The sequence below is a fragment of the Monopterus albus genome, unplaced genomic scaffold (assembly GCF_001952655.1).
Source record: "Monopterus albus unplaced genomic scaffold, M_albus_1.0 scaffold99.1, whole genome shotgun sequence".
NCBI classification, from domain to species: domain Eukaryota; kingdom Metazoa; phylum Chordata; class Actinopteri; order Synbranchiformes; family Synbranchidae; genus Monopterus; species Monopterus albus.
Genome location: NW_018127979.1, coordinates 290,282 through 304,710, shown reverse-complemented (window position 1 = coordinate 304,710; position 14,429 = coordinate 290,282). Strand labels below are relative to the sequence as shown.

Below are 14,429 nucleotides of genomic sequence, written 5' to 3'. Positions count from 1 at the left end.
AAAAAATGAACTTAAATGATTTTAGCATATGGTTGCAATATAACAAAGAGTGAAAAATTTAAGGGGGTCTGAATACTTTTCGTACCCACTGTATCTGGGATTGTAAATGTAAAATGATGCAGCTCTTGACTTTGTCAAATGTAAATAAGATGTAATGAGCCAGAGAAATCTTTGATTGATACTGGATATTCTGAAGTTAATGCCATTCAGATCAGTGATCCATATCAGCCCTTCCAAGCCTGGCTGCTGCATCTTAATTGACACATCTTGTTGGTCACAGACCACCACACTTTTAGGAAGCTTGTAAGAGAAAGTGGATAACTAACAGGCCCAGTTCAGAATGATTTTAGATGGTATTTTGTGCAGAATACAATTACAACCTTCTGTTAACACATTTTTCTCACATATTACAGGTGACTTAACAAGCCAGCTGATAATTCTGTCGTTTACCCTTCTTCTCTGCTCCAGGTTATGCAATGGTCTCAGCGGCACATCCAGATCTCCAGGTGCTTGTGTCCCTCTCGTGTGTGCTCAGGCTCTCTTCCCTCTGCTCTACAGCTGAGGTGGCTGTGATTTCCCTCTTGGCCAGCGCTCCCTAAGAGGCCAAGATTGCCAAGATCTGCCCTGTGGCGAGCATGACGGCCACCACGCGTGGCTCTCCGGTGGGGGGCAATGAAAGTCAGGGCCAGGGCCAGGCACCTGATGCTCAGAGTCAGCCCCCACTGCCACAGAACCAGGTCAGCCACTTCTTTCTAGTTAATACTAAGTATACACCTGATTTTTTTTTTTTTTTTTTTTTTTTTAACACATTACAATTATTTTCCAATGGTAGACACAAGTGGTTAAATTAACTTGTGACAGGAGAAGGAGCACTGTGTTTATCTCTTTTCCTTAGTCCAGACAACTGCAGCACCGTTTTTAACAGATATTGCTCATACCTAACCACACACAGATGCCTAAGGGGATGAAAAGGGAAGGGAGGAAGGAGCGGAAAAGAGGGAGAAAGAGAGTGAAGGCAAGGCATCAATGAACAGAGCCTCTTGAGTGATGGATAAAGGATGTGTGTGTCTTTGTGTGTGTGCATGTGCAGGCCTGTGTTGGTTAGAGATGAGATGTGAGAGGCAAGCTGCCTATGTAGGTCAGCCAAGCAGAAGGAGCCTTCACCACACACCCCCACATTTTATATTTGTGTTATGCACCCTCATGCACGCAGCTGCTCCTATCACCAGTGATGTTCATACACACTCTTTACCTGTGAAAAGAAAGAAGGGAGTGGTCATAGTTGGTCACATTGTTGCCTTTGTTTCTCTAGCACTCTAACTTCCAAAAATGTTCTGTTTGACAGCAGTGTAACAGAGATGCACATTCATACTTCTAAAACATGTTAGCCATCACTTTTTGTTTCTTCTGGGTAGTAAGGAATGAAAAGAGCATTGCTCTGTATGCGAAATACTATGAGAATGAGGATTTGGATGGCTTTGTTTATAGGCCTTTCAGAAGTGACACCTGCTTCTATATACCTGCAGACATGTAGACTTAATGACCAGAACAGTAGCAACGCTACATGCATGCAAGTGGGTTTAGTCTTTTCAGTGGCATATGTAACTATAGAAACAGGCGTGTATGTATATAGCAGCTTCAACTTCTGCACCTTTTAAAAAAGTATTTCAACCAAAAATAACTGAATTTGTAGGAGCTTTACTGAGAAATGCATATTTGCATTCAGCTTTGTTATTTCCATAGAAGTTAAATAATTTGCCAAGAGCACAAAAATTTATAAAATTTGCACTCCTCCTTTTGAGAATATAGTGAGACAGTCTGTTGCATTGAGACTGAGTTCCATTCAAGATTTTATTGGAAGAATTTGTATAACTACATACACTACTGCCAGATCTATTGTGTGTTTTTGCTTTGGATTCACCGGTGATCAAAAATGGCTTTGTGCTCCATTACCACACTGCAATCACACAACTTTGACACCACACAAATTAAGTAAATGGCAGGCTGCAGTTTCATAGTGAGTCACCATCGTGATTTAAACCCATTGTCTTACTGTAGACATCATCCAGTCCTGTTTAATAGACATCACCCATCTTTGCTATATCCCCTTTTGAGCTGCTGCTTTTATTATTTTATGGCCAAGGCATATTTCACCATCCATATGTTAAGAGATACAAAATCAAAACAGATGGTTTGAAGCTTCCTGGTGGTTGAGTGGTTTAATACAAATGCCATGTAACGCTAATGTTCTTGGAGTAAGTGCCTTCTGTCTCTCTGACCTGTCATACTATCAAAAAAAAAATCTGCATTAGAAAATGAAACATTGGAGGATGAACAGCTTGGAACAATGTAGCTGTTGTAGTATCTCCTCCCTTAGGCAAAAATTGACATTTTCCATTTTCCATGCTAAGAAAACTGCTGTAAATTTGTCTCTTTGTGTATCCAGCAATTTTGTTTTCTGAAGTGTACTGAGCATTGCTGCTCAGAAGGTGCCTACAGCCTCACCATAGACTCATACTCTCTATTTATGAGTTGAATAGGGGTTATTGCTGTGAAAAGCACTCAAAAACTGTTACTTTTCTTTCTTGCATGTTTCTGTTGAATTGAATTTTGCAGGTGTTAATATTTTTCTGACCCTGTGAACTGCACACAGCAGGCTCAAAAGCTTTATTTTTATCTGGAAGAGCTGATGATTGAATCTGGTAAACTGTATGACACTACTTCTTGGAATTGGTTTATGAGGTGCTTTTGTTTTTGAAACTTGGTCTGACACAGTATCTGCTTGTTAAGTGGGGATGTAAAATTCTTTTTCCAGTTTGTTCTCCTTCTCTCCATATGCCACAGTTTTGTGGTCCCTGTTTCAGTAGATCTGAATCAAAATCACAGGTCAGCTGTCACTTTACCATTTTCCTTGGTATGGGAAGGAGAAAAATAAATAGCTCCAGTTGATTTAGATAAGTCACAGTATTGTATGATGCCTCCACAGAGATCAGTAGACACTCTCTGATTCTGGTTGTCTGATTTTTATTTTTTATTTAGACATCATCTCCTAACTCATCTAATGAGAACTCTCCAGTGAGTCCACCAGATGATCAGGGCCAGGGAGATGGGCCCCCTCAGCTGGAAGAGGAGGAGCCTGCTTTCCCTCACACTGACCTAGCCAAGCTGGATGACATGATCAACAGGTATTTTACTTACAGGCTATGTATTAGGGTACCCCTCTTTTAATGTTGTGATTTACTATGATGTATAACAATTTCAAAACTTTCCAGCCATTCCAATTTTTCCATTATTTAATTCCAGGGCCCTCTTCTTTTGTCTCCTGACCCCATATGTTTTCAAAATAAGTGCAGCATTTTCCCTCTAATATAAACTTTATCCATCTGTTGACACATCTTCAGTTCAGTTTACTACTCCGCACTAACTTTTTATATCCCCTTAAAAATTGTCTCTTCACACCACATAAGGAGATTGCTTTAACATTATGATAAACTGAGCCGTTTGAAGTGCAGGCAGACGTTATCCATGCTTTTTACACACTCTTTTTTTTGTTTGTTTGTTTTTTTTTTTTATCTCAGGCCTCGTTGGGTTGTTCCAGTTTTGCCAAAAGGAGAGTTAGAAGTCCTCTTGGAAGCTGCTATAGACCTAAGTAAAAAAGGTAGGAATATACAAAAAGTTTTTTTGTGTCATGTGTCCTCATGCTGTAAATGTTGCTAATAATCACAAATTATATTGAAAGTGTAGACAATAGGGCCACACTTAATTATTTTCATTTATAATTTATCCGTTGAATATATTTTTCAGTTATTTGATGAATTGTCCAGCTTATAGAATCTTAGGAAATAGTATGTATAATAGTGTAAAATATCAAATAAACTGTTACCACAACAAATAATTTGCCCTAAACTTAAAAAAAAGTATAGATTATAAAAATAGTTGAATTTTATGTTCAGCTGATTAATCAACTGAACATAAAATTCAGTCGTTTCTTTCCATCTTCACTAAACCAAATAAACACAACCTTTATGCCTGCTATGTCCAATAATTTTGTTGTTATGGGTAAATATTTTGTCAACAAATGACCTTCCTCATTGCAGTTTCAAAATTTTATCATTACACTGAGACTGAAAACTATTCTTGAAAAGATTAAATGTTCTCTGAATTCATTCCATAATAAAAAAAATATCTTGTCTGTGTTGCATTTCAGATATTTGGACTGAACAGGGGTTGAAAAGTAGCCCATAGTTGAAAACTACAGCAGAATAGCACCTATGTTCACCATTTGTGAACTGAAACTCTCGCTGAAACTGAATAATGTCCAAAATCTTGTCTTTGACCGGGTATTTAGTCATAAAAAGCAGTTAATCTTAAAGTTTGAGATAATTTAAATATACCTCTGCTGTATCTGCAGACAGCCTGCATTTTTTCTTTTGCTCTCTTAAAGCTCAGTGCTTTTGTTTTACAAATAAATGTCTTCCGTTTCACCATGTAGAACCTTTTCTGTGAATGGTATTAACTAGGGGATGTCTTTTCATGCAGGACTGGATGTGAAGTGTGAGGCATGTCAGAGGTTTTTCCGAGATGGTCTGACCATCTCCTTCACAAAGATTCTGACAGATGAGGCAGTCAGTGGCTGGAAGTTTGAGATTCATGTGAGTCATCTGGTTTGCTTTATATTTTGTTGCATGAAACACTAGGTTCTTTAAACCAAGGGGTCCAGTGTAACACTCTTTACCACTGTTAATGTTTTCAAAGAAGATGATCAATCCATCATTGAACTCTTTGGATTCTATCAAAAGAAATATAGCTATTGCATGTAACACACATAAAAGCTCAATTTTAGAGGTAAAGCCTGTTCTGATAAAGGATAAGAGTGTTTGGAATTTGACCTTGCATTCAGTTCCCACAGAGCACAGCAACTACATCATGCTGGTTTAAACAGAAGAGATAAAAAATGTTATGAAAGGCTGACAAAAAACTGTTATTGTCAGGTGGCATGAGTCAGCATAGTCATCTTAGCCTTGTGTATTATTTGACATCGTCGCCCCTATCTCATTGATTCACTGTTCAAGCTGGGGTCTTGCCTATAAATTCAGTTTTCTGATTAGTTTTCAGAGAGCTGAGAGAAAAGAGGTGACACCAGCAGCAATCAATGCACCACATTCACCATCATCTTCCTAAGTGGTTTCTTAAATCTTTGCAGGTTGTTTTTAAGAACGGTCCTAAGAAAAGTCTGCATCTGATTCATAAACATGTTCTTAAACCAAAGAATTGTTCACACCTCTGTTCTTATATTGATATATCCCGTGTGTTCCTAAGTTGAAAGCGCATGCCAGTCATTCTTAATTACCATAGGTTAACGCTCCCCCAGAGATTGTGGAGTCGTGTGCACGCAGGAATCTCACACAGAAATGGGAAACAGAAATTGAGAAAGCCAGGAATGCTACAACGAAAATCTAAAGACAATGGAGCAACTAACTCTGAACTGAAGAAAAACTTTAGTTATGAAGTGGAGAACAGTGAATGAGCTGCCATGTTTAGTAGTGGATATAAAATAAAACAAAAAAAGGTGCATGGGATGCTCTTACCTGTTCAGTGAACATTGTATAAGCAGAAGGGCACATGACTGAGGAAATAAGACGGTTTGAGCTCAAAACTGAGGCCAAAAAAAAAAAAAACACATAAAAGAGAGACGCTGACCAGTGGAGAAGGACAAGCTGAGCCAGAGTTTTCTGAACTGGACCAGCACATGGGGGCCATACTCAGCTCTCCTGGGTGTGTGTCAGGTGAGCAAACCTCCCCATGTGTGCACCCAGGTCCACAAACAAGGGCTTCCACAGACAGCCTCAACACTGACCAAAATATCTGAAAGACACTTAAAAGAAATCAACAGAAATTAGAAACAAAGATATGCCCTTAAAGGACTGTTCACACCTCTGTTCTTTTATACACAGAGGTGTGTGTATGTGTGTATATATATACAGTGCCTTGCGAAAGTATTCGGCCCCCTTGAACTTTGCAACCTTTTGCCACATTTCAGGCTTCAAACATAAAGATATAAAACTGTAATTTTTTGTGAAGAATCAACAACAAGTGGGACACAATCATGAAGTGGAACGAAATTTATTGGATATTTCAAACTTTTCTAACAAATAAAAAACTGAAAAATTGGGCGTGCAAAATTATTCAGCCCCCTTAAGTTAATACTTTGTAGCGCCACCTTTTGCTGCGATTACAGCTGTAAGTCACTTGGGGTATGTCTCTATCAGTTTTGCACATCAAGAGACTGAAATTTTTGCCCATTCCGCCTTGCAAAACAGCTCGAGCTCAGTGAGGTTGGATAGAGAGCGTTTGTGAACAGCAGTTTTCAGTTCTTCCCACAGATTCTCGATTGGATTCAGGTCTGGACTTTGGAGGAATTGTATTGAATTTCACACAAATATGTGCAGAAGTGTGTGTAGATTCTATTCTTACCTAAGAACAATTCCCAGATAAGAAAAAAATGGTGAATACCACAGTCATCATGAAATCTTTGTAAGTGGGTTTTATGAACAAATTTGCCCATAAGAATGGTTGGTGAATGTGGTCCATTGGTCGTTTTCACTACATTCACACTGCAAGCCTTAGTGCTCAATCCCGATTCTTTTTTTTTTTTTTTTCTGCTTCCAATTGGTATTTTGTGGCTGTTCACATTATCTTTCAAAATGCGGCCAAGATCAGACTTCAGTGTGAACTGATCGTGGCCTGCATGCGCAGAATAACAACAAAACATCACACACAGTTCACAGGTGTAAACAAGAAAGTCAGTAGTATGGGGGTCACAGATGCGAGTCTGTACACATTTGTTTTTAAGTTATTGTGTAATGGAAGTAGGCGAATGTTGAAGCAGATTATGAATAGGAAAAGAATAAAGTGAAGGAGAGCGTATGGTGAAACTCCCACCAGTGCATATATTACGATGAATGTCGCTTGAGAGTGATGTGAAAGTCACATGTTAGTCACATTGTTCAGACTGAGGTCACATTTAAAAAAAAATCTGGTCTGTATCGAATTTAGAACCACATACTGAAGTTGCCCAAATAGGAATTGGAAATTGGCAGAAGAGAATATAAATTGTACATGAGAAGATAAAAGCTAACATTAGCTGTGTAACTGTATACTGTGCTAAAATGATCTTTCTTTGTAGTTTGCACAGATGTATGTATGTTCACTTTTTTTTTTTCTTTTTAACAATAGCAGTTTTGTATGTTCAGTGTTGCACCCACCATTTTAATTTCGCAGCTGTGTGGCCTTGCATTGATGTAAAGAATTTCAGTTTATGAAGGAACAATGCTTCTTCAATTTTGCTTGCTTGTCAAGATGAACAGGTGATATCTACAGTACGTGAACTGTTCTGTGGAATCAGTCTGAGGATTTAGTGCAGGCTAAACGTTAAGTGCAACTATGAACCTCTACTTATAATTTCTCAAAATATACTTGAGCCTCCTACACCGATCCTGTGTGTGGAAAAATGCTAGATATTCAGGTAAAAAGGAAGAAAATAGGATATTTTCCAGCTGTCCATTTAATCCTCTTTCACCCCCTCACGTTTCCTTTTTTGTCTTTATTGTAGCCAGATAGTTATTGTCACTTTTGTACTCACAAACCTTTCCTTACAGAGGTGTATCATCAATAACACACACCGTTTGGTGGAGCTTTGTGTGGCCAAGCTCTCTCAGGACTGGTTCCCTCTACTGGAGCTGTTGGCCATGGCCACTAACCCTCACTGCAAGTTCCACATTTACAATGGCACGCGGCCCTCCGAGACAGTACCCGCTGGAGCCCAGCTGGCTGATGACGAGCTCTTTGCCCGACCACCAGACCCACGATCTCCTAAGGTGAAACACCGCAATAGTTGGCCAAACATGAAAATTGTACCCTTAAAATAATATTCATTATGGTTTTGGGTTAATAGGACTTTTTTTTTTTTTTTTTTTTTCTTACCCTTGTTCTTTCAGCTCACCAGGCTTTACCTTTTTCTTAAACCTGGCCTCATTGCTTTTTGTCTTACATTCTGTTATCAGATCAATGTGTGAAATGCACTTTACAAGTCTAGATTGTGCAATATTACTTTACAAATTTAGGTGTGTGGAACATTAAAAATCATCTTATGAGGACTAATCATGGAGAAAATGGACTATTTCCTTTCTTGTAGACAGAATCCATAGAGTAGCATTTTAGTCTTGCTCTAAGGATGCTTGTGAGACAAAGACAGTCGCTCTCTGGAGTAACCTGATAATGAAATGAACTCCGAGTCCATAAAGACACTTGGTGCTTATGTCAGAAAGCAGGTGGTTAAAAGAGGTGGCTACATCAGAGAATAAGGATTTTACAGTGTAAGAGTGATGCAGTGTGGGCACAGGGTCGGTACGAACGGTACAGCAGCACTGTCTGCCTCTGTTGGCAGGAGGCCCAGGGCTACTTAGGGTTTCACTGTGCAACTATTAAGTCAGATTTTGCTACTGTTCTTCAGTCATTCCAAAATATTTACCTTAGTTGTTAACTTTTATTAGCTTTATGTTTTTACTGGCTGAAAAAGAAATGTTGACCATTTTTGTAAAGGAGAATGTTTTTGAAATCTCTGTTGCCCTTTAACGCTGCATGCCTTCCTCAATAATTTGGATCTTGCTCTCAGATGAAACAGAAATAAAACACAAATTTTTTTTATGAGCTTAAAGTAGGGAAATTTATTTGGAAAAATAAATCTACAAAGTTAAGTTTAACTTATTTACAGTCTTTCTCACCTGTTTCCTATTAACAGGGCTGGTTGGTGGACTTAATAAACAAATTTGGCACATTAAACGGGTTTCAAATGTTGCACGATCGCTTCATGAGTGGCCAAGCACTGAACGTCCAGATCATCGCTGCACTTATCAAGTAAGACTGTTTAAGGAAAATGCACTGTATTCTACACCATGTCAGTGAATTTTCTTTAATATTTTATAGGCTGGCAGAATGCTGTCTGTGTAGTGGTCATGTTACAAGTCTTTGTCACCTGACTTTGTGTTGTCCTTGTTACAGGCCTTTTGGCCAGTGTTATGAGTTCCTCACATTGCACACGGTAAAGAAGTACTTCCTCCCAGTCATCGAGATGGTTCCTCAGTTTCTAGAAAATCTCACAGATGAGGAGCTGAAGAAAGAGGCAAAGAATGAAGCCAAAAATGATGCTCTGTCCATGATAATCAAGTCTCTGAAGAATCTGGCTTCTCGTGTACCAGGGCAGGAGGAGACGGTGAAGAATTTAGAAATTTTTAGGTTAAAAATGATACTTAGGTGAGTAAAGAAAAGATTCTTTATGTAAATTTTCATCAGATTGTTTTCTTTTAAGTGCAGTCATCACAATACACATTTAAGATTTGATGTTGACTAAACTCAATTTTTATCACCAGGTTATTGCAAATTTCTTCTTTTAATGGCAAAATGAATGCATTAAATGAAGTTAACAAGGTGATCTCCAGTGTATCCTACTATACTCATCGGCATAACCCTGAGGAGGAGGAGTGGCTGACTGCAGAGCGCATGGCAGTAAGTTCAGCTCAGGTTTTTGTCTTTTCCAGCAAAGAGGTTTCTATACAGTCTTATGCAAAAGTTTTGAGCGTCTGTCGCCCTTGTATTTGCAGTGTGTCCTGAGCACTAGTCAGACCCTGTCAATGGCTTTTTGCTGATGCAACACATTGAAATGGCATTAGACCACATCGGTGAGAGAGACCACTCTGATTGGCTGTTCAGCTTAGTTAATCAGTGCAGGGGAAGAAAGAGGTTCAGGAAAGCCCCTTGAAGCTGTTGCTGTAGTACTTATGAATTCACTCATTTTGTGTGGTTTCTTCTTGTTTTTGCTTCCGTGATTTACTTTATTGTCGAAACCAAAAGACAAAGGGCTAACAACACCACTGCCATTTCCAAATTCTTACCAGACATATTCTCCATTAGAAGCAGGAATCAACTGTCTGTGGTGAGTGAGAGCTGCTTTGTTTACAGTCTGTATACCCACAGTCCCCAGGTCTTCTTTGTCCCTTTCTGAATTGTCAGTGCAGACTATACCACCACCTGCTGGTATGGAGAGTTTTCTCTTCTCATGCAGGTGCAGAATGTACAGTATGTACTCGTTGGCCATTGGCTGTAGTCTGTGTGACATGAGGCTACACAACACTCGGCCTTCTTTGCTGCTAGTTTTTGATGCCAATTTGATGTATCCCTGCCCTAAAATCCACTTCTCTCTGTGACTTGTTCTCCTACCTCAGGAGTGGATCCAGCAGAACCACATCCTGTCCATTGTGCTGAGGGACAGTTTGCACCAGCCGCAATATGTTGAGAAACTGGAGAAAATCCTTCGGTTTGTTATCAAAGAGAAAGCTCTTACAATGCAGGATCTGGACAACATATGGGCTGCACAGGTAGTCTGCAACTAACAGTGTTATTTACTTTAAGATGTCCTGCATGGACTTTTTAAATGACAGGACATCAAGCGAGCAAAAATTAGTAAAAATTCTGCATTTACCTAATGTTACATAACAGTAATGTAAAGTGTTACTTTTCATTACACATTCTATGTGCTGATATATAATGTTTCATATTGGTGTATTTTAGTTTGATCAAAACAGACAATTGTACAAAGTCTTGGAACACATGTTGCCTTCTTCTGAATACTACAGTGCAGCATTGCTGTTGTAGTAATTCTGATATGGCATAACACAACTTAAGTGCCTAATTCTGTTTTGTGGTGAACTGTATATTCTTGTAGTTTTTCAGAATGCTGAATGAAAATGGCTTTGACCTGTTTAATACATATTGTGTGTTTTGGACTGAGACAGGAGCACCTATTAACCATCCCAGTGGTTGTCTGGTCAGGTTTTTCAACATTTTCACTGTTGTTCTTGTTTGAAGTAATACTAACTTTACAAATAATTACACCAGTCAGGCTTCTTTGCCTAGTTATGTGGCCTCAGCTTTTCATTCTCCCAGCAACTGAGCCGATACACCAGCATTTACCGTTGGTGAGCGTCTGTCGCCCTTGTATTTGCAGTGTGTCCTGAGCACTAGTCAGACCCTGTCAATGGCTTTTTGCTGATGCAACACATTGAAATGGCATTAGACCACATCGGTGAGAGAGACCACTCTGATTGGCTGTTCAGCTTAGTTAATCAGTGCAGGGGAAGAAAGAGGTTCAGGAAAGCCCCTTGAAGCTGTTGCTGTAGTACTTATGAATTCACTCATTTTGTGTGGTTTCTTCTTGTTTTTGCTTCCGTGATTTACTTTATTGTCGAAACCAAAAGACAAAGGGCTAACAACACCACTGCCATTTCCAAATTCTTACCAGACATATTCTCCATTAGAAGCAGGAATCAACTGTCTGTGGTGAGTGAGAGCTGCTTTGTTTACAGTCTGTATACCCACAGTCCCCAGGTCTTCTTTGTCCCTTTCTGAATTGTCAGTGCAGACTATACCACCACCTGCTGGTATGGAGAGTTTTCTCTTCTCATGCAGGTGCAGAATGTACAGTATGTACTCGTTGGCCATTGGCTGTAGTCTGTGTGACATGAGGCTACACAACACTCGGCCTTCTTTGCTGCTAGTTTTTGATGCCAATTTGATGTATCCCTGCCCTAAAATCCACTTCTCTCTGTGACTTGTTCTCCTACCTCAGGAGTGGATCCAGCAGAACCACATCCTGTCCATTGTGCTGAGGGACAGTTTGCACCAGCCGCAATATGTTGAGAAACTGGAGAAAATCCTTCGGTTTGTTATCAAAGAGAAAGCTCTTACAATGCAGGATCTGGACAACATATGGGCTGCACAGGTAGTCTGCAACTAACAGTGTTATTTACTTTAAGATGTCCTGCATGGACTTTTTAAATGACAGGACATCAAGCGAGCAAAAATTAGTAAAAATTCTGCATTTACCTAATGTTACATAACAGTAATGTAAAGTGTTACTTTTCATTACACATTCTATGTGCTGATATATAATGTTTCATATTGGTGTATTTTAGTTTGATCAAAACAGACAATTGTACAAAGTCTTGGAACACATGTTGCCTTCTTCTGAATACTACAGTGCAGCATTGCTGTTGTAGTAATTCTGATATGGCATAACACAACTTAAGTGCCTAATTCTGTTTTGTGGTGAACTGTATATTCTTGTAGTTTTTCAGAATGCTGAATGAAAATGGCTTTGACCTGTTTAATACATATTGTGTGTTTTGGACTGAGACAGGAGCACCTATTAACCATCCCAGTGGTTGTCTGGTCAGGTTTTTCAACATTTTCACTGTTGTTCTTGTTTGAAGTAATACTAACTTTACAAATAATTACACCAGTCAGGCTTCTTTGCCTAGTTATGTGGCCTCAGCTTTTCATTCTCCCAGCAACTGAGCCGATACACCAGCATTTATGCTCCCAACCATGTTATTACAGGTTGTGTTTGCATGTCGTGGTCACAGCACACAGCTGTAAATCTGGCTTAGGTCTTACCTAGAATAGAAGCAGAGTAAGGCTTTCTGTCACAACTTCAGCTACTTGCAGGCAGCTTGGAGAAGGAGACACACTTTTCATCTTGGGCCCTTTTATTGGGGTCATCAGATGACCCCGAAGGCCAAAGGTCACAAGCTGACAAGTGTTGGTCTCACAATAAAGTTGTTCCATTTAAGTCCATCCAATCAAATTACATGGTGCAGTTGTGTCCCTGTTTGGTGTAACTGAAACACAACTACCACTCGACATTGCAACTGCAGCATATCCCCACACTGCTGTTACACCATTTGGTAGTTAATGTAGTGTTTTAAGAGTCGGGTTGTTGTTTCTGTACATCTGTAGGCTGGTAAGCATGAGGCCATTGTGAAGAATGTTCATGACCTCCTGGCCAAGCTGGCATGGGACTTTTCACCTGAGCAACTTGATCACCTTTTTGACTGTTTCAAGGTGAGTCGGTCAGTTGCAGATTGTATGGCTGAACATTTCCATTCAGTTCTGCACATTGCAGTTAAATTGCAACATCATAACATTTAGTTGTACCTGTTATCTTAATGTCTGGACTTTGTTCTTCTTCTTGTGCAGGCAAGCTGGACCAATGCCAGCAAGAAGCAACGTGAAAAACTGCTGGAACTTATCCGGCGCTTAGCTGAGGATGATAAGGATGGTGTGATGGCCCACAAGGTCCTCAACCTGCTGTGGAACCTGGCACACAGTGATGATGTGCCTGTAGACATCATGGACCAGGCTCTTAGTGCTCACATCAAGATACTAGATTACAGTTGCTCACAGGTACATGTTGAATATATTTATAGGTAAATGGCATGTAAATAACAGCTCAAGAGCTTATCAAACTTCAAATACTAAAGATATTTACCTTTCACACACAGGATAGAGACACACAGAAGATCCAGTGGATTGATCGTTTCATAGAAGAGCTACGAACCAATGACAAATGGGTGATCCCAGCCCTGAAGCAGATCAGAGAAATCTGTAGCCTCTTTGGAGAAGCTCCTCAAAACCTTAGGTAAGGTGATGGTAAAAATCTGTTTTATATTGCAGGAATACACACAGGATGATTCCAAAGTGTTTGGTTTAGTTTTAGGGTATTTCTGAATTATTAATATTTACACATAATTCATAAACACTTATAAGAAAAGAGACTCTTCCTGACATTTTAAGCACATTTGTAGAAGAACTGAGGTATGACAACTCTTACGCTTGGTGTGCAGCACAATAAATGGCCCAGTAGTTCAGTGTCGTACCATTGCAGGATAACATCAGAATTTCCCTCTGCAACTTCTCCTCATGCACTAATCAACCGTGCTCCCTAGTAGGGGTGGGCAGTACACAAAAAATACATTTTACTACATTTTCTGTTGTGCACTCACCTACAGGAGTACACTGAATCAAATCAAATCAAATTTTATTTGTATAGCGCCAAATCACAACAAAAGTCATCTCAGGACACTTTACAAAGTAAGGTCTAGACCTTACTGTTATCAATATTATTACATAGGGAAAACCCAACAAATCCCCCTTGAGCAAGCACTTGGCGACAGTGGGGAGGAAAAACTCCCTTTAACGGAAGAAACCTCCGACAGACCCCGGCTCTTGGTGGGCGGCCTTCTGCCTCGACCGGTTGGGGTGAGTGGATAGAGGAGAGACAAAAGAAGAAAAGCAACAAGACACAACAATCAAACACTGATCAGGTCGATGTGGCCGGTGACTGCTCGTCAGAGACATAGAGCTCCAGGGCCAGGGCAACCTGCAGAAAGGTACAGGGAGAGAGAGAGAGGACACACTACGGGAGAAAGGAGACACAAAGTTAGTAATGTGTAATAGTGGCAAGCTAGTGGCAGAGGTGCATGCGCAGACAACTGGAGTTATGACCTGGTCTGAACAGCCAGATTTTAAATCAT

The 14,429-nt window shown here is 39.8% G+C and overlaps 1 protein-coding gene across 1 annotated transcript in view; it reads left to right on the top strand.

Annotated features, from left to right (window-relative positions):
- Positions 1 to 14,429, top strand: part of usp9 (ubiquitin specific peptidase 9) — a 43,298-nt gene that overhangs the window by 7,356 nt on the left and 21,513 nt on the right. The window contains 12 exon segments of the mRNA XM_020609311.1: positions 469 to 737; positions 3,040 to 3,185; positions 3,579 to 3,658; positions 4,540 to 4,652; positions 7,659 to 7,877; positions 8,801 to 8,916; positions 9,061 to 9,312; positions 9,429 to 9,564; positions 10,281 to 10,433; positions 12,853 to 12,957; positions 13,093 to 13,299; positions 13,398 to 13,534. Coding sequence (XP_020464967.1) covers positions 636 to 737; positions 3,040 to 3,185; positions 3,579 to 3,658; positions 4,540 to 4,652; positions 7,659 to 7,877; positions 8,801 to 8,916; positions 9,061 to 9,312; positions 9,429 to 9,564; positions 10,281 to 10,433; positions 12,853 to 12,957; positions 13,093 to 13,299; positions 13,398 to 13,534 — 1,766 coding nt within the window. The 5' untranslated portion in view covers positions 469 to 635.